This window comes from Hyposmocoma kahamanoa, unplaced genomic scaffold (assembly GCF_003589595.1).
Source record: "Hyposmocoma kahamanoa isolate Upper Pololo Valley unplaced genomic scaffold, ASM358959v1 63, whole genome shotgun sequence".
In the NCBI taxonomy this organism is placed as follows: Eukaryota; Metazoa; Arthropoda; class Insecta; order Lepidoptera; family Cosmopterigidae; genus Hyposmocoma; species Hyposmocoma kahamanoa.
Genome location: NW_020653851.1, coordinates 13255443 through 13281589, shown reverse-complemented (window position 1 = coordinate 13281589; position 26147 = coordinate 13255443). Strand labels below are relative to the sequence as shown.

General features: G+C 35.5%; 3 protein-coding genes across 4 annotated transcripts; 1 reads left to right on the top strand and 2 right to left on the bottom strand.

The window, feature by feature from the left end:
* Positions 1–25: 25 nt before the first annotated feature.
* LOC113230473 lies at positions 26–1683 on the bottom strand. The gene is made up of 4 exons (XM_026464416.1): positions 1312–1683; positions 733–1236; positions 468–636; positions 26–397 (listed from the first exon to the last, which is right to left on the bottom strand). Exons 1-4 carry the CDS (start codon positions 1382–1384, stop codon positions 103–105), a joined length of 1041 nt encoding a protein of 346 aa, XP_026320201.1. The 5' UTR covers positions 1385–1683; the 3' UTR covers positions 26–102.
* Positions 1684–2559: 876 nt separating this feature from the next.
* LOC113230085 (transcriptional regulator ADR1) lies at positions 2560–11701 on the bottom strand. 2 transcript variants are annotated; one of them, XM_026463839.1, is made up of 7 exons: positions 11548–11701; positions 10770–10862; positions 5132–5299; positions 4416–4505; positions 4019–4330; positions 3184–3927; positions 2561–3126 (listed from the first exon to the last, which is right to left on the bottom strand). In XM_026463839.1, the coding sequence occupies exons 2-7, from the start codon at positions 10840–10842 to the stop codon at positions 2606–2608; spliced, it is 1908 nt and encodes a 635-aa protein (XP_026319624.1). In that variant the 5' UTR covers positions 10843–10862; positions 11548–11701; the 3' UTR covers positions 2561–2605. The 2 variants fall into 2 exon arrangements, with proteins under 2 accessions (XP_026319623.1, XP_026319624.1); XM_026463838.1 differs by having other exon boundaries at positions 2560–3927.
* A 5791-nt stretch (positions 11702–17492) lies between these two features.
* LOC113230141 lies at positions 17493–25772 on the top strand. The gene is made up of 5 exons (XM_026463925.1): positions 17493–17849; positions 21576–21722; positions 22397–22489; positions 24500–24707; positions 25342–25772. The coding sequence occupies exons 1-5, from the start codon at positions 17780–17782 to the stop codon at positions 25598–25600; spliced, it is 777 nt and encodes a 258-aa protein (XP_026319710.1). The 5' UTR covers positions 17493–17779; the 3' UTR covers positions 25601–25772.
* Positions 25773–26147: the final 375 nt, after the last annotated feature.

Sequence of the window (26147 nt, the reverse complement as noted above, 5' to 3'; positions counted from 1 at the left end):
AATAATCAGTACGCGTCTCTTAATTACAATACATAAATAACTTAACAAGGTTTTATTGTTATTCACAATATATTGTACACGTTTATGGCACGCTATAAGTGTTTAAACTTTTACACTACGTCCATCAAAAAAATCCCCGATAGCATCGCCGATACCATCTAGTGGTCCTCCATCGTCATCATCGTCGGATCCTCCACCACCGCCACCGAAAAATCCACCTTCGCCACCAAAAATTCCACCTCCGTCACCTCCTCCGAAGAGTGCCCCTGCAGCGTTTTGAAGAAAACTTCCACGATCACCATCATCATTGTTACTATTTCCGTAAATGTTAATAGGAGTAGGTCCTGCTGAAACTGGTTTAGGCTTTAATCCTGACTGAATTCCAGACACACCGAAGCTGTAAGGAAATACATAAAGTTAAAAGATAATAGAAGAAGAAACTTCACAAAGAAGTATTAATTTCTTACCCAAAACATCTAAAGGAAGCAGAATAAATAGGGAAACCTCCAATGTCCGCGTTGATGTCTAAACAAGCGTAAGCGTTTCTATTCCGCACACGAATATTTGAAATTTCAGCACAAACTTGAACAAATGGTGCTCGTCTCGGATTAAAACATATTGGCGGAGGGTCACTAGCTACAATGTAAGATGAAATCTCCAGTAAAACGTAAATTATAATTGAAATTAAAAAGGAAAAATCAAACTGAAATCAAAAACATAAACAACACCCACCTGAAACTCTTTGTCGTACTACCGTCTTATTATTTACAGATAATCTGACATCGAAAACAAAGTCTTCTGGGACAAAAGTCATATTTCCACAAGTTCTCATTCTGTATCGGTCTAAAAATGCCCCTGTACAACATCCACACTCTCCGTCCCTACACGAACATGGAAACCGAAACACTTGCCCGGCTACCGGTTGTTGTGCTGGAGGGTCGCTCACCGGAGCTTCACTGCTTGGGGTGTCATTAACTACAGTATCATTGGCTAATACTGGTGTAGGTGTGGTATTCACATCGCAAATTTCATCTTCGGAGGCTGTCGTACTTACTACTTCTTCTTCGTCTAGGTATTCATCATCTACCTGATTTTCTTCAGACACATGCACCGGTAAAACAATAGTTACTGGTGACTTAAGCACTGGGGTAGGTTTTAATGCTTGCTTCCAGACATACTGAGGCACTTTTATGTTGATTACATCGTATGGTCTATCCTCTTTTGTTAGTAGGTCAGCTGTAATTATGACAAATAAAGGTTAAGCAATGTACTCTAAATAGGTTGGTTACATTTTTTAATATTACTTCATACTTCTTCTCGCACTGGTTTGTGTACCACTATATACTAAAATTATTAGCAAGCAAAATTTAAGGGAAGTGTTCATTTTCTGCCAAGGAAAATAGTAATGAAAACGTCTTGATGAGCGTGGTTTGACTTTGTAGTTGCAATTGCAGGCTCTATCAGTAGCGTCAAGTATTTAAGTGTTGTCCACCGACTGGGTTCCTATGAGTCATGTGATTGCATGGTCACTGGATGTTGCGACAAGTTATAAATTTTAAAGACAGTACAGGAGAAAGTTGAGTTTAAACGATTTTATAAATTTCTCCTTTCGGCATTGGAAGCGTGTTCTGAATTGGCAGGTATGTCATAACCCTTATAATGTTTACATCAACTTAAAATGACGGGGCCATATCCACATAAGACTTGACTTGATCAATTTTTACGTGACATTTGATTATAAATACAACTTATTACAACGAATAAGTACCTTAATAGTAAATTAAAATGTGGTTCCAATTACAAACATATGATTGTCTGATACATCTAAGGATTCAAAAGTATTATTGGATGTTTACTAGTTTCCTTATTTTCTTCGAAACTGAAAAACTGTTAATTTCCTACTAACTTAAAAACTGAATCCACAAAAAATGTTAAAACGGATTTATTTTATTTTAGTTTTTTGGATAAATAATAAAAAAATATATCGAACTTTACGCCTGTTATCTATAAAAAAATTTAATGAATATATTCTTGACTACTAAACTATGAAGCTTAGACCCGAGCTTATGAGCTACGAAACGGTTCTTGTTGATTTATTCATTCCATTGACTTTTGTTGGTTTATGCAGCCATTCAACTATCTACAATGATTTGATAATTTTACCGATGATAATCAGTAGAGATAATATTTTGTCGTAAAAATATATTGTATGGCCTACCTATAAATATCTAAATAATTATGTAGTTGTGTCATTGAACTGAATTTGTCATTGAACTGAAGATTACATTAATAAAAATAGTTAATATGGTCGTTTATCACATTTTGTTTTTAATAGACTGAAGAGAGTGCAGAAGGCGAAATAGACTTGTAGGGAACTGTAGTTTCATCTTTTCTGCCTACCTAAGAAAATAATTATTGTTTTTTTAAATTTTATTTAAGGATAAAAAATAGCACAGTTTCGAAACGTTCTATGTACGTCTTTATTAATACTCAGGCCAAACATACAAACACTAATATAATTTCACTATTTACACAGTCAATAAATAAATTAATATTGAGATATAAATAATTTCTATGCCTACTTATAACTAATGTGACTCTTCTGTCATGCTTTGGACCATTCTCCTTGCATCATCTTATTCTGTCTTCTCCTATTTTTATTGTTTTTTTCAGATCTCTCAAGTCCAAGAGATTCGCCAACAGTATCAAGACCAAGCATATCGTAATCGTACTCTTTTTGGCTTCCTTTAAATCTTGTGTCCTTATGTTTTTTTTGTCTCTTGTTTCTTCCTAAAAGACCTAATTGATCTCCTACAGTTTCTCCAATAGTTTCTAATCCAAGAACATCATAATTATCGATTTCATCATTTTCTCCGTGGACTTTTGTGTCTTTATGTTTATGTTGTCTTTTGTTTCGTCCAAACAATCCAAGTTGATCACCAACTGTTTCACCAATTTTATCGAGCCCCAAAATATCTAAATCCTCCAGACTAAAGTCACTGTTCCTGTTTTGTCTAAGTGGAATCATAGGTACATAAGAGTTGTCTTGAAAATGAGTAGTTCTTGTTTCTTCAGCTGTCATTTTTTCTTCTTCTTTTTTTGAGTCTGTTATCGTTTCTTCTGAAGTGGAGTCAAGATTTTGAACAACCTGAATCATATCTCCGTTAACTCTTTGCTCTGAAGATGTAGGGAATGAGACCGTAGTGCCTTTAGGAGTGATAGTTTCAATTTTTTCATAAGCAGTATGCCCTTGATCGTGCATTGTAGACATCATGACAGTATCCTTAGCTGCTTCGGATATAATTGAAGTCTCAGGCATAGCAGATAATTGACCAGTTATATGAGCTAATGACATTTCTATACCAGGGTCTTCAAAGTTTGTGTCTGGTTTTTCTGTGGGAGTTGACATTGTGAAATGTGGTCTTTGAGTTACTATAACTACTGGCTCAAATTTTTCATCATTTGCGGTCGGTTGTGGACTAATTGTCGTTGGCATAGGCGTGTTGGCAGAGGACAGTACTGTAGATGATGGTGTAGTCATTGTCGACGTGGAAATGGATGATGGAATAGAATTTTCTGTTACTGCTGTAGTAATAGTCGGTCTTCTATTAGGGCGATTAGGTCTCCTTGACGGTTTGCGAGTGGTTCGCTTATTTCCTGCGGCCGGACGAACTTTTACTGTCGTTGTTCTAATGGGTCTTACTGTCGTAGCTCTTGAACTTGGCTTGCGCGTAGGACGTCTGTTAGGTCTAGGTCGTTTAGTAGTCGTAGTAGTAGTCGATAGGGTTGGCGCCTGCTTTTTCTTATTTTTATTCGATTTTTTCTTATTTGATGTTTCGCCAAATAAGTCTCCTAATAAATCTTCACCTAGGAGACTAAACCCTGTATAGTCTCCACCGTCTACATCATTAATGCCAGTGAAGTCACCTGAAAGTTACAATAGTCATAATAGTTCCTTTATAATTATCATTAATTTCAGCATAGAATATTTTTGTATTCTTGCTAAAATGCTACTTACTATCATCGTCGTTATCTGCGAGGTCGAAATCGTCATCATCATCATCGTCGTCGTCATCATCGTCATCGTCGTCACTGCCTTTCTCATTTTGTGGTACTAAAGGCAATGGATCAGCCGGTTCTGAAGAGACTCCTCTAGGGCCAAACTTGAAGCATGATACTCTCACAGCTGCTTCAATGGTTTTCCTCGATTGAAGCTCCAATCCAAGACACGCTCTGAACTCTTCACCAGAACGGGCGATATTGTACACTCTTCCACAAAACTTCGATATACCACCTGGTAGAGGCATGCACACCGGACTTGGCTTGCGACCTGTTTAACAGATAATTGATAAATTGTCCGCTAGCATTTACAACATTATTTTAAATTTTATAAAATAAAAACCAATCATACTCACTTGAAAGAGTCTTATTTGTTATAACTTTTCTTCCGAAGCTCAAGGACACCGCCATTTTGTCACCATTCAAATACATTAACGTTGCACATCCTGAAATATTTTTTAAAATAAATTTATTTTCTGTTGAAATGTAATTCATAATATTATTTTATTTGAAACATGATAATGCAAGCTAAATTATTAGACACGAACATAATAATAACTTTCTGCACGTTAAGAAATTTTCAATGCAAGTCTATATTTATGATGACATCAAACTCTTTTATTGGTCCATGCACTGCTAGACGCTTTCTGCTAGATTGTTCGTAAAAACTGTATAGTTTCTTTTTCTTAGATCTCTAGAATATGTGTATTAAATTGTAATCTATCTAGATAGACTAAAATTTATCATTGTCATTATACTGATTGTACTATAACTATACCATGTGCTTTACTATAATTTTTAATATTTTCTACATTTTGCTTAAAATTATTTCTAAGTTAGATAACTGTTATTAAACAAGTTCTTAGGTTCCTAGGTCCCATGGTTACGGTTGACTGTCAACCGTAGGGCAGATTACAATTTAATACATATATTCTAGAGATCTAAGAAAAAGAAACTATACAGTTTTTATGAACAATCTCGAGTTGTTTGCCAAAAAACAAGTATACGCGATTTAAATCCGAAAAAATAGTTTCATTTCCTATGTAATTAAACAATTTCAAAGTGTTTTTACCTGGTCCATCCAATTTGACTAGCGGCAAAGCGAAATCTCTACAGCAGTTGCAAAACGCTTCGGAACACTTGCAATATCTATTGATGCTGCTGTCTTCTAGAGGTATCACTTGCTCCGAAGATACATCATGTCTATTCGTTAGGTTTTTTTTGTTGTTCTTCTTGTTACCTTTAAACAAATATTGACTACAATTTATATAATGTAGAGGATACATTCCATTTACAAGACCGTTTGTTATTATAATTGAAGCATTGGATTAATTATTCGTTAGGTACTTTTTTTTCAATTATATCTGCGTTCATACATTCTACAGCTGCGCACAGGCTTTCTTTAAGAAATGAAATTCGTACAACATGCTGGCCTTGTGCAGGTTGTTATCGTGAATTAGTCTAAAATGCAGCTCCGCTCTTTGTTCAGAATATGTATAAATATAAAAAGAGAACTGTGTATTTGAAGTTGCTCTTTAAAGTTCTGAAAATTCGTGTTATTCTGTGTTACTAGTAAGCTTAGAAAGTTTCTTGTGATATAAGCCTAATCTTAATGGCGTCAAATAAATATTATTTCGATCCTGGTAAGATATTATATATAGGTTCTTACAGAGACCAATTCTAATACATGATTACGAAAATTTATGTGAAACTGCACTTGATTGAAATTGTTATTTACCATTGTTTTTTATGACACCAATAACTGGGACGAACAAGTCGTGCGTCTGGTGGCAAATGATACGCCTGTCCATAACAATTGCAGTGTCACTCAGGGTTGGAATTCGCAAAAATCTGAGGAGCACTGGCCTTGCAGCTGTCACCCTGAGCCATGAGGTGACAAGTATCACCTCAGGTAACAAGGATAAGTATGCGCCTATAATTTCACCTGCACTCTTACAATTCAAAACCGCAAGGCAGTAATACTCACATCACTGCTTGGCAACCGAAATAGGTAAGGTAGTGGTACTTTCCTGGACGAACTCTTTTACAAGGAGCTCTAATGCTTTTATTGACTGAATTGATATTTTGTTAATATTTGGTCATAAACACACGCATTAGAAAATGATTGATTATACGCTTTACAACAACTCACAGTACACACTATAACAAGCTTACAATTTTTAAAACAACCAAAATAAGACGCCAATGATGAACAGAATATAGGTGAGTTGAACACCCAAACGTATTTTAAAAGAAATTTATCGACTGCAGAAGTCGGGATAGGCTGAAAACTAGAAAGTGGAATAGCGTAAAACAACAGCATATCAAAACTACTACAGTGAAGAGTTAGAGACTAAGCTAAGTCTACACTAGTCCACACACAATTATAGACTGTCATCATCATCCACAGCGCGACTTCACCCGCTACTGGTTATAGGTTTCCTGTAGTTTATGCCATCCACCACGATACTGCGCTAGTCGGTGGTGACAATGTCGTCCACCCATCTCGCTTCAGAACGTCTCACGTTTCTATAACCATTTCTTGGCCACCATTCGGTTGTCACCTTACTCCGTCTATCTCCATCACGTCTCGCAATGTCCTGCCCAGTTCCGTTTTAAATTCGTTCTCCGATCTCCTAGGTCCTAAACCTTAGTTCATCTTCGGAATTAAGAATTAGAAACGCGATCCGTAAGTAAGGTGCCGAACATGACGTAGACTTGGGTTTCACCCCTATGTTGTGAATATTCCATAGATTCGCACGAAACGTTACGCTTCCACATTTATATAGCGAACGGCTATAGAGTAGAATTCCCTGCCTGCAGACTTGTTCCCTAAACGTTATGACTTGGACAGAGGGTTATAGTTTGGAGAGTGAATAGACATTATTTAGCCACTTTCCATCAGGTGAGATGGAGGTCAAATGTGCACTTACATTTTATTAAAAAAAAGACTCGCTCCGTGGCTCTTTGTGGCTCTATGTGTAGACTGTATGTAGACTTAAATGTCGATCTGAGTTTTTTTATTGTAAACAATATTCACACGCAATCTACTAAATTCAAAACATTTTATAGGTTAAAAAAATAAGCTTCACAGTAGAATACTATTTGTGAATTCGTGTTCATTGCACAATTATCGTAAAATTACATTTATCGCTTGACTTCACAAGAGCTATTTTAATTTTAAAATGTAAATAGATAAATTATGCGGCCAATGTGCCGTTGTTGTTTAATCATTTTCGGTTTTCTTCATGTTTTTTTAAGAATTATAATAATATAACACTTTCACGCTTCATTTAAAACTACATATGATTATTATTACAACAGTCTGAAATTGTCAACAACGAGATGAATATGAGTTAAAAATATCAGATAATTGTTATTAAAAAAAAATTGTTTTACGTTGTTATTATTGTAGCTTAATTACTGAGAGCTTTAAACGAGCCATGCAGATATTTTTCTGATAATAATGTTACCTTGTTAAGTTTAAAAGATATCTGCCAATTTGTTCCTATAGTGATAAAAATCTATAACAAAAAAACAATTGATACTATTATGACTTGGTCATGGAGAGTTTTCAGCGAATTGTTTCTTGTTTTTACAGTTAATAATTTTACCTTTTTAAATTTAAAATAATTTTGTCATGTTGTTTCTCTAGTTAATAAAATCTGTTTTAATTTGCCACGTAGAAAACTATTACTGTTGTGCCTTGATCACTGAGAACTTTAAAGGAGTCGTTTAACTTTTGTTTCTGTTGATAATGTTTGCTTCTTCAGTTTAAAAGATATTTTCTTATTTTAGTCCTAGAGTTATAAAATATATATTTATTTACAACAAAAAAAAAACTTGGTTGGTGAGAGCTTTTAGCGGGTCATTAATCTATTTTTTTACTGTTCATCACATTACGAGTACCTTGTTAAGTTTAAAATATATTCTGTTATATCATTCCCGTCTGTATTAAAATCTACATTCATTTACAGCAAAACAATGTTATGATAATGTAATCGTTAATTAATTGTAATAATATACTATTTAGATTCATGATTATGTAGTTATGTGCGCATGAGCAGTAACAACTTATTATGTATGCGATTTACATCAATCATATTAATGTTTTTGCCAATGGATGACACGAATTCTACAGCTCCGTTTTTTACTGTCGTTTTTACATTAACCAAAAATGTTTTCTTGTTGAAATATAAGGAATAGAATATCATTAGTTTCATATGAAATTTAAGATTACTATCAAAGTTCATTAATTAACGTATCTTCTGTTTAATGGTAAAACCACATAAGTGACATTTTCGACAAAAAGCCTTTAATTTATATAGATATGGTAATTCTCAATAACAAAAAAGCTATAAACTTAATAAGAGTTTTATCTGCAGAAAGATCGTGAATTTCTTACAACTGGTACATAATTTGGAGATTCTTTGTGGAAAATGTCACTTATGCGGTTTTACCTTTAAGCAGATGATATCATAGAGAAAAATCTGTTGTATGTTTCATTGCACAGGAACTACAATGTATTTAATTATTAATACAAAGATCGAACACTCAGAAAAAATTCCTTCGATCCGGTCGGATTCGAACCGACGTCTTCTTGCATACCGTCCCAGACGCTATACCAACTAAGCCACGGAACGAACCAACGGACCTCACGAATTCTTCTATGTGCTTGCGTCGTGTCTTTGTACTTAGTCTTTCAATTACTTTTTAGTCGTAGCGCCATCTATGAGAAATCTATTGCAGATTTATAGCGTCTAGCACGGTATACAAGAAGACGTCGGTTCGAATCCGACCGGATCGAAGGAATTTTTCTGAGTGTTTTTCTGAGTGTTCGATCTTTGTATTAATAATTATAACAAACTAGTGGAGTAATTTCACAAAAAATAATTGAATATCAATTCAATAAAAATTTAATTAATACAATGTATTTATATAAAATATTATTATTTATTATTATTATTTTATGATATAAAGTGACGGGACGAACAAATTCAACGCCTAACCATAACAGTTACAGTGCCACTCAGAGATTAAAATAATTTTGTCACCCTGAGACATAAAATTATTTACTGATTTTCCAAGGAGTTCATGTTGTATTTATGTGTCATAATATAATAAATTGTGATGTTTATGTGTCCACTTTCACGTAAATAAGGTATATCAGTCACATTAGCATTATTTGACTTGTTTAATTTAAGATGCCAAAGAAAACTAAAACTTTTAAAAAAATCAAGTAACGGGACGAACAAGTCGTGCGCCTGATGGTAAGCTACACGCCTGTCCATAACAGTTACAGTGCTCACTCACTCAGAGCTTTAAATCACAAAGATATGACTTGTACTGCCACTTGGCCCGTCACCCTAAGACATAACTTAACAAATCCCATGTGCCTGTAATTTCACCAGCACTTTTACCCTTGAAAACCAGTAATTCTGTAATGCTTACATTACTGCTTGGCGGCAGAAATCGGTAAGGTGGCAGTACTTCCCTGGACGAACTCTTTCACAAGGAGCTCTACTGCTACTAAATTTTCGCTTTGTCAGATAGATACAGAATAGATAGTTAGAAACTAAACGGGCGGTCATGTGCTCAATTTGCGTGATTTTAAGGTTTCAGTTATTATTTACTTAGCGATTACCTTATTCTTTTTTTAAATATAAAGTAGAAGGCAAGCGTACAGACTAGCCACTTCTTATTCACTCCTCTCTCACTCCTCTGGTGATGCCAATGCGTTATTATACTTTGGACACCTTGTTTACTCGCCTCATGAAAAGCCCCATATCATAGGAAATACTTCAGGATGGAGTCCACTCTACATCTTGCAGGTTCGAGGAAAGTAGGGATATTAAGCTCGCGTGATCAGTGATTAATACTCTCCCCGCACCACGTCCTATTCCTTTCCAGTACATCTAGCGCACTCTGGGTAATACTGGGTATTCGCAGATGAGTACTTTACGCCAATTGTCACATCCTTTCATCACGCAAGGATTACAGTGCATTTTTTTTATAATACCAAGTAACGGAACGAACTAGTCGTACGTCTGGTGGTAACGCCTATCTATATCAGTTGCAGTGCCACTCGAAACATTAAATCGCAACGGTCATAGGGGCATTGCCACTGCGCTCATCACCTTGCGACATAAGTTGATAAGTCCCATGTATTTGTAATTTCACTAGCAGCAGCACCCCTACCCTCCCAAACCGGAACACAGTAATGCCTATATTACTGCTTGGCGGCAGAAATAGGTAAGGTGGCAGTACTTCCTAGGACGAACTCTTTCACAAGGAGTTTTACTGCTACTAAAATGCCATCAGTACAATAAGAAGAAGTATGACAAGCATCAATGATGTGGGTATGGGTTCTACTCCTTTGATGAGACGTGCGATTGTGAAAACTTGTGAAAACGTAACATATCTTAACTCGGTGATATTTGCTGTTGAAATACCGTTGTAAGAATCCAGTACGTAAAAATAATCTTTAATATGTTCTACTTTATTCATTATAATAATTACGTAAAGACCACCGGACGTAAATTCGTTGACATATTCATTCTAAAACATTATTTCTTTAATAAAAAAATACTTCCAAATTTCTTTACTTTTGTGCTTTTAAAAACTACGTAAACAAATTTCTGAACCCTAAATCATTCTAAACACCACAAAACTTACAAATACAACTTACTTGATGAAAAAAAAATACTTACGAATAGTCTTAGAGGCAGCGAATGCTAACAGCACGAATATTAGCAGCAACTCAAAAACCAGGGAGAGCTTCATTTTGAAGACTCTATCCCTGCCTGAAAAGACAGATAAATATTTATTCTCTAGGATATATAAAAAAAACTAGAAGTATGTAGGTCCGTACTAAGGAAACCTTGTAATATCAATATATGGAGAATTACGCAATATTTTAATAAATAAATAAGTTAAATGAAAATGAAATGAAAAATGAATATGAAAAGCATATAAAAGTGATGAACTTCAAATTTCAATTTGTATTGATTTTTGATGCTCGAATTGTTTTCTAATAAGTTGTTAATATACCAACACATTATGTGACATATAAATTCATCATTCATTCATCAACTCATTTATACGTCCAAGTCCTAGCAGGAAGAGCTATAAATAATAAGTAAAAATTATTTAATAAATATTTAATTTAAATTCTTATGGTTGTCAAACTGGTTCATTTTTATCACAAACACACGCGCGTTAAAATCTTTTCTTAGAAACTAATTCTTGGAACCTCGTTCGCGCAATTTCGCTTAGTGCACAATATGAATTTTCATTTTTGCATTTTCTTTAGTTCATTACTATCGTAGACGTAAAGTTGATAGATTATACATTTTCATTAGGTATCAAATAATAATATACAAATAATTTTATTATTATTTATGAAAAATAATTAAACGGCCCCAAAATCTTTAAACTTTTATATTGAAACCGGCTAACAATGATCAATAACGTAACACAATCACTCACCTTAAATAAAGTTCTCAATTGCCAGAAAAAATAATAAGATCACTGAAACAACAAACAGGACGTTCTAACGTGCGAACGGTAACGAACGATTTATAGAAATCACTGGCCCTAAAAATACAGACGACACCGGCGTATGCGCAACACTGCTTTGATATGACCACAACTCGCACCCGGAGAAATGCTCACTGACGTATTAGCTGACGAGAAAGGAAAACTGCCGGTGTTTTGTCCTTCTCTCTCGTTAAACAACTGTAAGAGAGAGGTGAAAGTTAAAGACGCACTTGGTCGATTATGTAGAATTCAGTGTCAAGCGTTCAAGTCAATACTAACAGCGTGATTATAGCCGTATCACACGTTTCACACTTCATTTTATGCGTATCTTATTATGGCCATTGCGTGGAAATAGATTTCGTTTCACTAAAAGTAGGGCAAATGCTCTTGTTTAGACGTCTCTAAAACATCGAAGACTTTTCCTTGTCTCTAATGAACAAAATAAACATACTGTATATGGACGTCTGACACGATCTAGATACCTATTATAAGATGTGAGAGAAAAGTCATTCCATGTCCTAATTATTGATCAAAATAATTAATACAGGTATAATAAATTATAATCAGATCATAGTAACATAGCAGGCATACTATAATTGCCCCAAATACGTCTTAAATTTAAATCCCTGTGTACGCTATGTGTACGCAATATTTTTTAAACTACAAAATATATTTAATGAGATTTATGCTGTCGAAGTATGTACGTTTCGTGGAAGCACGTTTCTTTTCTCAGTAATTTCTAGAATCTCCATAAAGCGTGCATTGCTCTCGGATATTATACCGCCATCGTGAAATGGTCAGTGAACATTTTGTAAATTAGTAATTGATTAATTACGTATGCCGTGGTTATTTAATGCACAGTTATTAATTTTTTTAACTACAACACACTTGGTTCGTAATAGGAAAGATTGTTACGATGTGAAATTCGGAAACTGTATTATTACTTCTTTTGTGTGAGTTACAATTGTTCAATAAATCGTATACTGTGTGTAAGTAAATTGAAAAAAATTATTATAACAATTTTATTTTTAAAAAGTCATCAAAATACTTCAAAATTTTGTGGAATTACATCTGTTAGCCAAGTTTTATTAAAATTGGTTAACGGAAAATGGGTAAAACCAAATAAACCAGGTTCATCACCCAATTTGTCACTCTTAGAGTTGGAATATTTTCTTCGAATTTGAATGGGATCGCTACTGAGGTATCTCCTTTCCAATAAAAAAAAGAATCATCCAAATCATTTCACAAATATCGGATTAATCGCGTGACATACGCACACAAAAAATACAGTCGAATTGAAAACATCCTCCTTTTTTGAAGTCGGTTAAAAAGCCGCTAATAGTTTTACGTGATTTACAAATTCATAAATATAATTTGCAAACTTCGTTAAATATTACTTCAACGTACATATTTACTATGTAGTTACGACTACTTTTTACGTATTCCTTCATCACGCCAATTCTCACCAAGCCTACAAGATGAAGGTCGCAGCGCCCAAGCGTCCGGGCTACGTACTTACGACATGGTCACTTTCTACACGGAGAAAGTAGTCGGCGCCGAATTCTGAAGCCTCATACGCCCGCGCCTCTGCTTCCCGCTCCATCCTTTTATTTATTATACATACACTCCCTTTTATCTCTATAAATACGACCCTCATACTCTTATGAGCGTCGGCTAAATTGAGAAATTACTGTATTTTTTAAGTTTATTGAAAGATAATGCTACATTTAATGGAATGTCTCCATTATATGGCTCTAAGAAGTCAATTTCAATTAGGGAATATTTGGCAGGTTGTGGAGTTAAACGTTGTGTTGGGTGACACGTTGGCGAAGAGGGCTAAAACTCTATACTCATAATTATGTGAAGTCTTGTCTCTCACTACGAGGCGACACTATAGGGATTGGCATCACAAGGCCGACATTGACACCCAAGTGTTAACAAGCGTTATTAAAAACAGATAAAAAAAAGTTTATTGAATGTCAGGATGTTTTACTACCATGATATTCTATTATTTTCTGTGAAATTACTCCACTGGTTTGTTATAATTATAATACAAATTCAATAAGCTTAAACATTACAATTATTGAAGCGACGTCTCTTGTCAGCTCCGGGTAGCTGTAAAGAAATAGAAACTGAGTGAAGAAATAGATTTCTCACAGTCGCTACGGCAAAAAAGTCGTTAAAAACCTAAAACAAAGATCTGCAACAAGGACATAGCAAAAATCGTAAAGTCTGCTGGTGCGTTCCGTGGCCAAGTAGGTAAAGCATCTAGCACGGATTGCAGGAAAGCGCTGGTTCGAATGCAGCCGGATCGAAGGAATTTTTCTTAGTGTCCGATCTTTGAGCCCATAAACACTTACTTACTTTACGTACTTAAAATTATTGCACGGCAAAGCAACATTCCTAAATTTCAAAATTTTGTAAATCCTCCCTCTCCCACCAAATAAAATTTGCTGTGCCCCACAGGGTCGATAATGCGCTATTAACTTAGCTTTAAGCCATTTCCATCTATGTAACATTATGGTAAATGCAATAAAGAATTGAGTTGAAAGAAAATCCATAAACCTGTTACGTCGTACGTCGGCACAAAAACAGAATTACTTACTATATGATAATCTATGATTATACCTTTATTTTCTAATTAAAAAAGGGTCTAGAAATTATATTTTAAGTTTAATAAAACAATGACTTCGTCCAAAACACGGAATTACGAGGTTTACGAATTTAGCCGAGTATGGCATTAACTTAGGAAATGAAACTATTTTTCCGGATTTAAATCGCGTATATTTGTTTTTTCTAACAAACCAACGTTTCGGGCCCTTTACAGTCACGGTTGAGTCAACCGTGTGTAACAATGTGTAATAATCGCGAAAACCTAAGAACTCGATATACCATTAACTAATAAAAGATTTATGGGAAATTTATTACTGTATTCGAGAAGCATGGAGTATATTGCTAGAAATAGAGACGAAATGTCATTTAATTTGTTTCAAACTATTCTGCCAAATCATTACGGTGACAACTGCGCTCCGATTGGCCAGCTCGAATTCGAAACAATTGACGGGTGTCGTCAATTATTTAACGTCAAATCGACCAGTTTAACTAGAAGTTTTGCTATAATGGACGACAATTAAAAAATTACATATTTAATATTTAATTACCGATGTTATGTCATTCTGTTTGTTTTGTAATTAGATGTATTGCTGTTTTTCCCACACCACCCGATGGAACAGTCCCCTATAGTTAGATATATTATCTTTATTACAATAAATACAGAATATTTTTGGAATAGACGGAGACGTACACACAGGTCAGTTGTTGGCTCTGTATTATTTCAGCAGCTTGATTTTGATTGCCTCTCCCGATCGGAAACAGCGTCTTTTCCGAGTCGAGGCGTATCATATTGCGGATAGGCTGCCCGATCGGATCGATTTCGGTTTGAATTAAAATCAGGGCCCTGGTTTCCAATTTGTGATTTCAGTGCAAACGAGAGTTGATATTTAAAAGTGATATAAGGCACATTTGCCTGATGAGTTGCCAGGGATGAATGGCCCTTATTTCTGGTTATATACTCGATACGGGAAGTGCCGTTTGATTGGTGTTTAGAATAGTCGAGTGAATAAAACTCTTAATTTTTCTGCTGGAATAACTTGAATGTATCGTAAAATTAGGACCAAAATTACCTACTATAATTTTTGGGACTTCTTAGACGATTTGCACCACTTAGTTGTTTATATAAACTTCGTATTTAATAGAGTTCACAAATTTTAAACAAAATTCGAAAAGTCGTAATCATCCAGGTGATTTAATTTCAAAATAACGTAAAACTACCAAAAAAAATCCGCCACACTGATCCAATGCAGTTTGGCGATACGTTTTTCAACGGTTATGAATTTCCTTCAAATGATAATAACAATAACAAAGCCCATGAGCACAGGCCTCAGAAACAGAGGGCTTTTGCTGTAGTTCCCACGCGGGCCAAATGCCGATTAGGAACTTCACACATACCATTGAATTGCATTTTTTTTTCAGTATTTGTTTTTTGTATTTAATTATTATTTTATTTTGCAGATGCGTGCAGGATTCCTCACGACGTTTTCCTTTACCGAATGCTCACGGTAAATTTCAAATAAAATTTCGCACGACACTCTGAATGAGAGGTGGTAATTTTCTTCAACAAGGTTTTATTTATTACGTTTTCTTTTACTGTTATATTATACATAGCTTTGAAAGTAAAGCTGCCTTACCTATATTTACCACCAAGGAGTAATGAGAGCATAATTGCGTTTCGGTTTTGAAGGATTTAGGGTGCTGGTGAAATTACAGGAACATGGGACTTTTCAACTCATGTCTCAGGGTGTCGGGCACCGGGGCAGTGCCCCTCAGATCTTTGCGATTTAAAGCTCTGACAAAACAGCTGCTAAACGTTCTGTACCTACGTAGAATGTGAAGGCTTGGATATATGCTGCCAAAGATATTAAAAAGCAACCGTAATGGGCTACCACCGCCCAAAGTTTAAGTAAAGGTTAAGTTTTTAACCTACTTCAAAAAAAAAGGAGGAGGAAGGGAGGTATGTATGTTACGCGATAACTCTTGTTTGTGAAGTTGTGAACCGATTTTGATGTTTTTTTTTTTTTTGAAAAGAGGATACCTCAGAATTCATCCCATTTAAATTTGAAGGAAATATTCCACCCCTAAGGGTGGCAAACTAGGGATAACTAAATAAAACTTAGCAAATAGATGTAATTTCACAAACTTTGAGGTCCATGCTTTTTTATAAAAAAGTTACAATTATATTTATTACACAAAGACCATAATTGAAGCCATTCTAAAGTCATGTGAGTGAAAATGGTTGAATATAAATATTGTTACTACACTCTCTCCAAATGATAAACAAATCACTTTCTAGGACATAGTTTCGTTTGATTTACGCATTTGCTCTTGTATGCTGTTTGAAAGTACGTTTGTGGATGACTCAGAAGATAATCAACGCCAAGAGTATGATGTAACAAGAAAGTGCTAATGCAGTGGACGTATATTGTGTGACACAAGTATGCTTTTGTGAAAACAAACGATCAGTTCTCTTTCTGGTCCATTTGATAATTAACACTTGGAAGTTTCGGTGAAATATTTAATGACGTAAGTAACGCTATCAATAATAAGAATTATGTAAAAATTTACTTAATAGAACTTATATATTCTTATATTATTACTTGACTTAGGTATATATAATAATACTAATAATAATACTTCTAGTATAATAATACTTCGTATTATTAAGCTTTACTAATGTGAGTCCATTTTCTTCAAGAATATTCTGCGATCGATGACCTCGATGTAGGGCAGTAGAGCGCGATGCACTTGCCATCGTGCACGTCTAGCCTATACCATCGCTCACACAGTATTGTCCATTTCTTCCGTGGTACATCACAAGCAATGGTGTTGCATACATATAAGGTGACGTTTATCTGTATGTTAGGTTGTATTTATTAATAGTTAAAAGTTTGTGGCTCCTCAACACAAGGAGGTTGGTTTATATTTATACAGAATATAAAGTTAGCTAGGAAAACGTATGAAAATGTAAAGGGAAAAGAATACAAGACTATTTATTAAAATCTAAACTTTAATAATACAACTGGCTTATTCAAAATTCACATGTTTCTAAGGAACTTTTTTATGTCGTTTCTAAAATATATAAATGCGATATAATTTTTAATCATTAATTCATACACTCCCGGTTTTTACACAATAAAACACAAAAAAGTGCAATATTTTGTCATCCCGTGAATCCACTCGTAATAGTTTGTACTGTCGATGAAATCACCCGTCTAATTAATTGAAACATACTGTTGACTGTTATGTAAAATAGAAATGCCAACGTCTTCTGATCCGACGACTCTGTCATATCGTAGTCGCTTTCTCGATGCATCTCACTGATGCATGTCATTATTATACAGTGTTATGCTTTATTTAAATTTCACCTTCTATTGTGAGCGAGGTGAAACGGGTGGAGCGAGATCCGAGGAAAGGAGCAGTGTGGGCTCGGCTGTGGCGACGATCGCCTCTTTCGAATCTACTGCGGTCCGGCTACTCCGCGTCCTTATAAATCGGGTTAATTTTACTTACAATTCAAGTTATTCATATATAAATTGCTTTAGCGCGTGTTGACCGTGGGATCGCCATGTCGGTCAAGCTGACACTTTCGCTACTACTCGTTGCGCTCGCCGTTGCTAACGCCGCTAGTATTTTAGGTAAGTATTTGTTGCTTCATTAGAAAGTATTTAACGTAACAAGATGGTAATCAAATGCCGTGTCAGTATGTAACGTTTGTTACAAATACGTTTACATTGTATCGTCAGTGAGAATTAAATCAAGCCTCTATAATAACTTTCATTAGAAAGTTCGATGCGGGTTTTTTTTTTTGTTTTTATCAGTCCGATATTCACTAATGTTACTAAAACGTTTTCACTGACTTTCGTTTTATACGAAATAGTAACTTATTATATTTATTTTTTTCATACGAACTCTTGTCCGACACATTTTATAACAAGTGTACTATGTTCATGAAGTTACTGGACTGATAAATCCCCTAAACATCGTTACTTAACGTCCAAAGTTCAAATGACGTAACCGAACAATAGATCAAAAATCTGACTCTTACAACAACATTATAACTCACGCGCAGTGAAAGTGGCGAAACTGCTTCGCGTGAAAGTGGCCAAAGTGCACGCATTTTGGACGCAAAAAACATAATCGATTTGATAATCGTACTGCACGCGAAAAACAATGTTCTGCAGTTTCCGTTTAATTCATGTATTACTTTGTTAGCCATTTATTAGCCAGGTAATAGACTAAGTAGACGTGAAGAATAATATATGAGACCAGTGAACCATAAGGAATCAACGGGGAAGTTTTTTAGAGTCTATACGCTTTGTGGCGTGATATTATAGGGGAATACTAAAGTCCGTAAAAGCCAGTGTTTACATAGTAATATTCGGGATATTGAGTATCTAGTTGAATATTTCCCTTCTTTTATCAAATTCTATTTTGTATGCAATACCCAGCAACTTCTTTATAGGCTTCCAGTCAATCTATCAATCTTAATTAAGATGTAGGTACAGTATAAGTGGCCTAAGCTCAGCAGTGGAAGATTGTGGACTAAAATACATGATAGAAAACATTTAAAGGACCACTTAATAGAATACAAGTTCCTTGCAAACACAAATATAAACACACGGATTTTTTACATCGTAAATATAATATGAGGATCGCAAACCTTTCATTAGGTATTTAAAATCCATGTATTTTATTTACTTTTCAATATATATCTATATTTTGCTATAGCATGTCACGATTTTTATTTCAAAATATAAAATATACATTTAAAAAATATGTCAATAGAAATGAATAAAGGATGTGTTTACTTTCAACTTTCCAATAAAAATGAGATATGATAGCTGTTTGAAAAAGCAGGCTTAAGCTAAATACGAGAAACATTAAAATTTATGATACTTCCCTGCCTATGAACACTACTCATATATATTATGACATCGTATATTACTCTTAGTCCGTATAAGATCACTGTTGCTCAGAAAAAGAAAGCAAAATTCAATGACTACCTTTCCCTATGAATAATTAGGGCGACCAAATCCGGTGTGAGCTTTCTTAATGCTGTCTGGACTTCAGGTACTGGTTTATTGCTAAAGATAGAACTTGTTCTTAACAGACGACTTCTTATAACGTTATAAGTAGGCCACAAAGGCTGACAATTCAAGTGTATCATAAGTTACATGGTTACACCAGACTAAAAAACCATTGGAGAAAACATGAAATTGAAAACTCTTTAACCTTATAAGGACGGTTAGTATATTATGATTATTATTTATTAGTAGTAGTGAGCCTGTGTGTATACTGACGGATAGATGTATAGGTACTGACCTCAAGGCTCTACTGAGAATTTCGCCAGAAGGGCGTACATAGGAGAGCAGCGGCCCTAGAATATGCCGCTAACGCGAGTAGACGCACGCTCATGTGAGGTTATTCATGGGTTATTCTGTATGGAATGTGAAGTATACATACCGTTACACAAAAATAGATTTTGTTTGTGGTCTCAGACTAAGGAATGAGTACAAAAGCATCGATGTAAAAGGCCACTACCAAAAACACCCAGCCCAAACCATAGATATAGAAATGGCCCAAACTACTTCCCAAATTGGTTCTACCGGAGATCCCTTATCCACAAAGCTAGCCGCTGAGCTTGTGTTTACTTACCTTGCGTTGACAATGTCATGATGAACGTAAATTTGGGTTACCCTGTCGATTTAGAAATTGGTTCATTAGAAAGAAAATGTACTTGGAGCATATTTGACTTGCCCAAATGACAAAATTGTATTGATATTGTTGACGCCTGATATAAATAAAATTGCAATGTCATTCACCAACGTAATGGATGAATTTTTGATTAAGGTAGATTATAAACTTTTAATTTTGTATGTTTCTCTTTTACTCTCTTTACTCTTTTTATTGCAAATTGAATTGCAAAGAAATTACTGGATTTCATTGAAGAAGATCTATTCTTGCGCTAAAGCAAGAACGTTTGGCGACCTTGACAATACACAAACCTGCAATCTTCGGATACATAAATTCATCTATTACGTTGGTGAACAACATTGCCGTTACATTTATGTCAAGCGTGAACAGATATGAAAAAAGATACGGTAGTTTTATTACATGTATTTATTATTCTGCCCTCCGAATCATAAGTATCATAATCGACATTTTTAGCGAAATTGAGTTATTAATATATTATACTGACTTTTTTAAATCAAATCAAATCATTTATTTCTTTGTGATACACAGGTTATAAAGTTGTAGCAAATAATGAATTTTGAATAACTGTGATCCGTCTTCGCGCATTTTAACAATTTTTTTCATCTTAGATTTTTCGTAATTTTCATGCAATAATATGTAACGTATTGCAATCATGCAGTCCAATTACGGGAATTTGATTCTAATAAAAACGTAATAACAATAGTAAAATACAACAACGACAGGTTTATTATGTAACAGTAAAGGATAACAGTATGCTCTGCGGGAAAAACTGTTTTCTTAGATCAAATGTTTTTGGAAATATATTTTAACTTATCAACGGTGACGCTTTATCTATAAAACAATGGACATTACTCAGGTGTATCATAAGTAAAATGTAATGTAAATTTTATAAGAAATCTTCAGTATTGTGGAATGTCATATCATTTAAGTAATTAAATAATAATTTCTTAAATTAAATAATTTCTTAAGTTTTTCACGATCTAGTTTTCAGTTGATCAGAACGGCGCTGATGTAGCTCTCAAAGAAAAAACCTTAGATACCAATATCTTAGAAGTCATCAAAATGCAAAAGTGTTGAGCGTTTACACACGACGACTTTTAGACGATACAGTAGCGATGCAGTCCAATCGCGCGTTTCACGAACGCGTGTAACATAAAAAACTCTTAGTTATGATAAGGAGGGTAATATTGCTTTTTATTTCAGTTTCCCAATAGTTTTAGGCTCAACTCACATTGACGCAGAGTCGAAGCGTCGCGTCGCGTCCTGTTTTTCAACTACACCGCCTAGCGACGCGCGACGACGCTTGCATTATTGCGCGAGGGATCACAGTTTGGTCGGCGTCTGACGCCTCACAGCGCCCAAGTGACGCGCGGCGACGCGCGAAGCCGCTTGATTCCATATTTGCAAAACACAAATTTGTACCTTAATAATGGGAAAATATAGATGAATATGCTAGGCGAAAAACATGACGTGTCGCGACGCTTCGATCCTGCGCCAGTGTGAGTTAAGCCTTAGTAATTTTGTAATTAAGAGTGCGAAGACGTTGCACTTTGAATAGTTTTTTTTTTTTGTTTTTAACTCCTTAACTTACTTTATTTTTATCTTGTGTGTACTTGAAATCAAATTATATATTGTTACTGTTACAGACTACCTCGACTTCGACGACAGTAAGAAACTGATAGCGGTTCCCGAATTGCGACAAGAGCAACCGAATCGAAACTGCCTTTGCAAAGGCCCTGCCTGCGTTTGCTGCGTCGACTTCAACATTACATTTGTCGATCTCGGCGGGCCAGGTAGGAAAAATACTAAACATTTTACGTTTTGTCATTCGTTTTTTACTATTTAAGGAATTGCGTTGTTACTTATTCAATGTCATTAATTAACATCTAAAACACAATGCCAGAATTAGCGGCATGCACAAATGCGTATCGCAATGTACCAAGAAGATTCAAAATTTGTAAACATTTGTTTCCTAATACCATACAAAAATACTACTAACTTATAGGAACACCCAAAAGTCAATGTTACGAAAACATCAAAAACATTACTTGAAGTCAAAATTACATCAAGCTTTAACCTTTGTTCATAAGCGACGTAGAGTTGAATTTAAATCTTATGAAGCGTGAAACACATAGAGAGCGGGTTCAGGTTGGGCGCAAGACGGACGCACGCGCCCGCACTCAGTGTGTTGTCGTTCATATAAATACACGAAATTAGACCCGCTGCGGTTCCGACCCGTCACGCGCGCGCTCATCACCCGCTCTCTGTGTGTTTAGCGCTTTTAGTGTCAAGCATGACGTGATCTGAATATTGGAATTCGTAGTCTGTGGCATTAGTAGTCGTAAAAATGTAACCATCTATTGTCACCATCCATTTCAATAGATGGTTACATTTTTAATATTATATGTGTATTTATATTTAGAAAGATAAGAGCATTTTAAAATTATAATTACTTTCCACTTTTTAGGATGTGTTCACATGAAATATGTCTCGCCAGAAGAAGGATTTTCTGTGAACGTCTCCTACGGCAAAAATCTTATTCACAGCTCCAAAATTCAAGGTAAAAACAGAATACTTACTCTCTTACTTAATCAAATTGAGGACATCCTCAAAAAGACTGACGACTGAGGTGAAAGATGAAGGAACGTAGGAAGTGGAAGGCTATGGTCTCTGTCTATCCGTAGAAAAAGGCGTGAAGTATATGTGTTATGTAATACCTAGCTGTGTTCACTGTACTGTACTGTAATTTTCTAATATACCATCAAACATCAAACCTTTGAAGGAAGACAAATACCTGTTGATATCTTATTAAAGATTATTTAAATTTAATTAGAATAGCGCAAGTATCTACGTATGTGGGTAATAGTAATTAACTTAATAGTTAAATTAAATTTATTTATTATTACTAATTAATTATTTTTAAATTAATAGTAATTAATAGTACCTTTTAGTAGCAGTAGGTCCAGTAAAGTACTGCCACATTACCTATTTCTGCCGCCAAGCAGTAATGTGAACATTACTGCGTTCCGATTTTGACTTTTTTATATATAATATTAATTGACGGGACGAACAAGTCGTGCGCCTGATGGTAAGCTCTGAGGGGCCATGCCACTGCGCCCGTCACCCCGAAACATAAGTTGACAAGTCCCATGTTCTTGTAATTTTACCAGCACCCTTACCCTTCAAAACTGGAACACAGTAATGCTGACATTACTGCTTGGCGGCAGAAATAGGTAAGGTGGCAGTACTTCCCTGGACGAACTCTTTCACAAGTAGCTCTAGTGCTAGTAAATTTCAGGCACATGGGACTAATCAGCTTATATCTCGATTTGCGCAGTGGCTGTGCCCTGAGTGGCACTGCAACTGCTGTGGTCAGGCGTGTCACTTATTACCAGGCACACGGCTTGTTCGTCCCGTCACTTGGTATTATAAAAAATACCTATAAATACTATAGAATATTTATGGAGGTCGATAAATAAAGTTTACCTCGACGCTACAGAGAAATTAGCCAATAAAATTTATTTACTTTAGAAAGTCCGCACTTTCTGCACCGAGATTTGCTATCTATCGTAAACATGCGTCTAGTTATTTTCACTTTACGATAATTCACTTTGGTTGCCACGATGTAATTAGTATTAAGGAGGAATGCATTCTTGTAAAATTAATTATACAACTTACTTTTTCGACCAAATCAGTTTACTGTCTCGTTTCATTTCTCTGTCATAAGTATTATAATTTATCATGTAATCGAGACCGCGTTGTCGCCGCGCAGCGACCGCGTGCTGCTGAAGTGCGACCAAATTTTCCTACGCCTTTTTTTAATCCAGCCGATTGGAATAACTGGTGGACCTGCTACCCCATATTGCAGGGTGTTGTTTATATTCTCTATAAATTCTTCAATATGATTATCATTCATCGTGGTTAATTTAAAAAATTGACATGTACACCGTGATTGCAACCGAGCCTGACTGCAGCGCAGCTGTCGCGCGGCAGATGCGCGGTTGCAGCGCTTCTAAAAATTGTATGAAAAGTGATAGTCGCGCGACCGCCGCGCGACTGCAGTGCTGCTGTAGCGCGTCTAACACCAGCTACTTCGAACGCGCCCTAACTATCATGGCAAAGTACGCTCTATTCATTTAGCTTTTACGTTTTAACTTAAATGAGCATCCCGGGCGCGCGGGCGAGGCTGGCTTGTCTTTGATCTACGCGGCGACCGCGCGGTTTTATTGTTCAGAGGAATTTTAATGTTGTTGTCTAGTAAACACAATTCAGATTCGCCATTAAAGCGTGGGAACTGGGCTTTCACGTTGTGTAACTGGGCACCTATGTAACTATTAAGTAGTATTCAAATTGTATTATTAGTTTCTTACTGGGTGCATATAACATTTTAAATGTAATAATGTGGAATTTAATATGAATTAGTTGAATAATTTGGCACCTTGGCATAATTTGACAAAATTCGAGACAGCGTACTGTTAATTACTGGTGTTATTATTATTGCAAACATCCGCATAAAAAAATTTATTACGAACAAATTGATATTACGCGTTCCATGTATGTTTTCTTACAGGCGCTAATCCAGAGCCGATTTGTTTGGAAGTATTCGGCAAGTTCGCACAAGTTTGCGCCAAGTTCAGTGACCTTGCACCAACGGCTGATGGCCTCAGAGGATGTTTGGAGCTCACACCTAAACTGCTGGGTGAATCGCAACTAGAGTTCCCGATCGGTTGCTTCAAGTCCACAACAGGAGGAATGGAAATGGAAGATCCGCCGGAAGAGTAAGTATTTAGCAGTTTCAAAACGTTACGGTTTAAGGTGGTTTTCCACCGACGAGGTGAGACGAGGATAGAAATTTGTATGAACACATTTCAATTCTCTCCTAGCCCGTCTTCGGTGGAAATGGTCTGGATTGACGAGGATGGGTGCATGAGGCAATAACTGAAATATTTGTTAATGTAATATTAAAAAAGGGGATAATTTTGACAATGAAAAGGTAAAAATAGTACAGGCTCGGAGTAATAACAGCAGTAAGTATATTTAAAGTAATGAATAATAAAGAAGAATATTATATCATTTTAATGTAAAAAAACCAACTTGAAAAGACATCTATTTGCCAAGTTTTATTGCAATCGGTTAATGGAAGTGGGTGAAATCCATCGATATGGGAAAAAATCCAAAAAACCGAATTCACCTCCTAATTTGCCACTCTCATAAGTGAAATATTTTCTTAAAATTTGAATGTAACTACCAAACCCAACTTTTTGTCGGAAAGGGGTACCTTTCCCACAAAAAAGAGTTATCGAAATCGGTTCACAAATGTCGGAGTAATCGCGTAACATACGCACAAAAAAAAAACACTTAAATTGTGGACCCTTTTTGAAGTCGGTTAAAAACACTTTCTTTTCTGCACAGAACCACTGAAGAAAACACAACTGAAGAGAACAACGCGGACGAAAACAATGGTTTTGACGCTGAGACTTTCCTCCTTGGTGTATATCAAACCGCGGAACAAGGAGTTGCCTTCCTTTCCAGCCTACTAGATTTGCCCAACAAATTCAATACAACGAAACCTACCCAACCAGAGCTCACAACGACTACGCCAGTAGAAACTACAAGCCCAGAAGGTGTCCAAAGAGCTCCGAAAAAACTGAAGCATCCCAACCAACTGTGATATCCATTCGCTTCCTGATTTGTTTTTAGTACAAAGAGGCATTTCTTAGAAATTAGCCGCTACACTGCGTAATTTTATGTCGATTAATCCTATTTATTGCTTTAATATGTGTAACTTTTTGCTAGATGTATTTTATTTTTAATTTTGGTAAAAAAAAATAAAAGACTGGACACTTGTACGTTGCTTCGAATTTATAAACATAAAAAAATACCTTCAGTTAAAAATATAAGGAGACATTTTTCATCCTCTGTAGGACTTGAACGACAGGGCGCAGCTTACGCGAGAGCGACATAAAGCTCGAGATCTATCGCATAGACAGCGAGATACTGTATACTATACTGCGAATAGCAGTATCTCGCGCTTTATGTCGCTCTCGTGCAAGTCGCGCCCTGTCGTGCTAGTCCTAGTGAGAATGGAGAAACAACATTGGTTACCATAAACCACAATCTTTTTAGTCTAAAAATAGGTTAGTCGTATTTTGGTTTTTAGAAGCCACTGTAGTAGACAAAACTCAATAGAATCAGTTTCGGGTATACTTTATTTATAT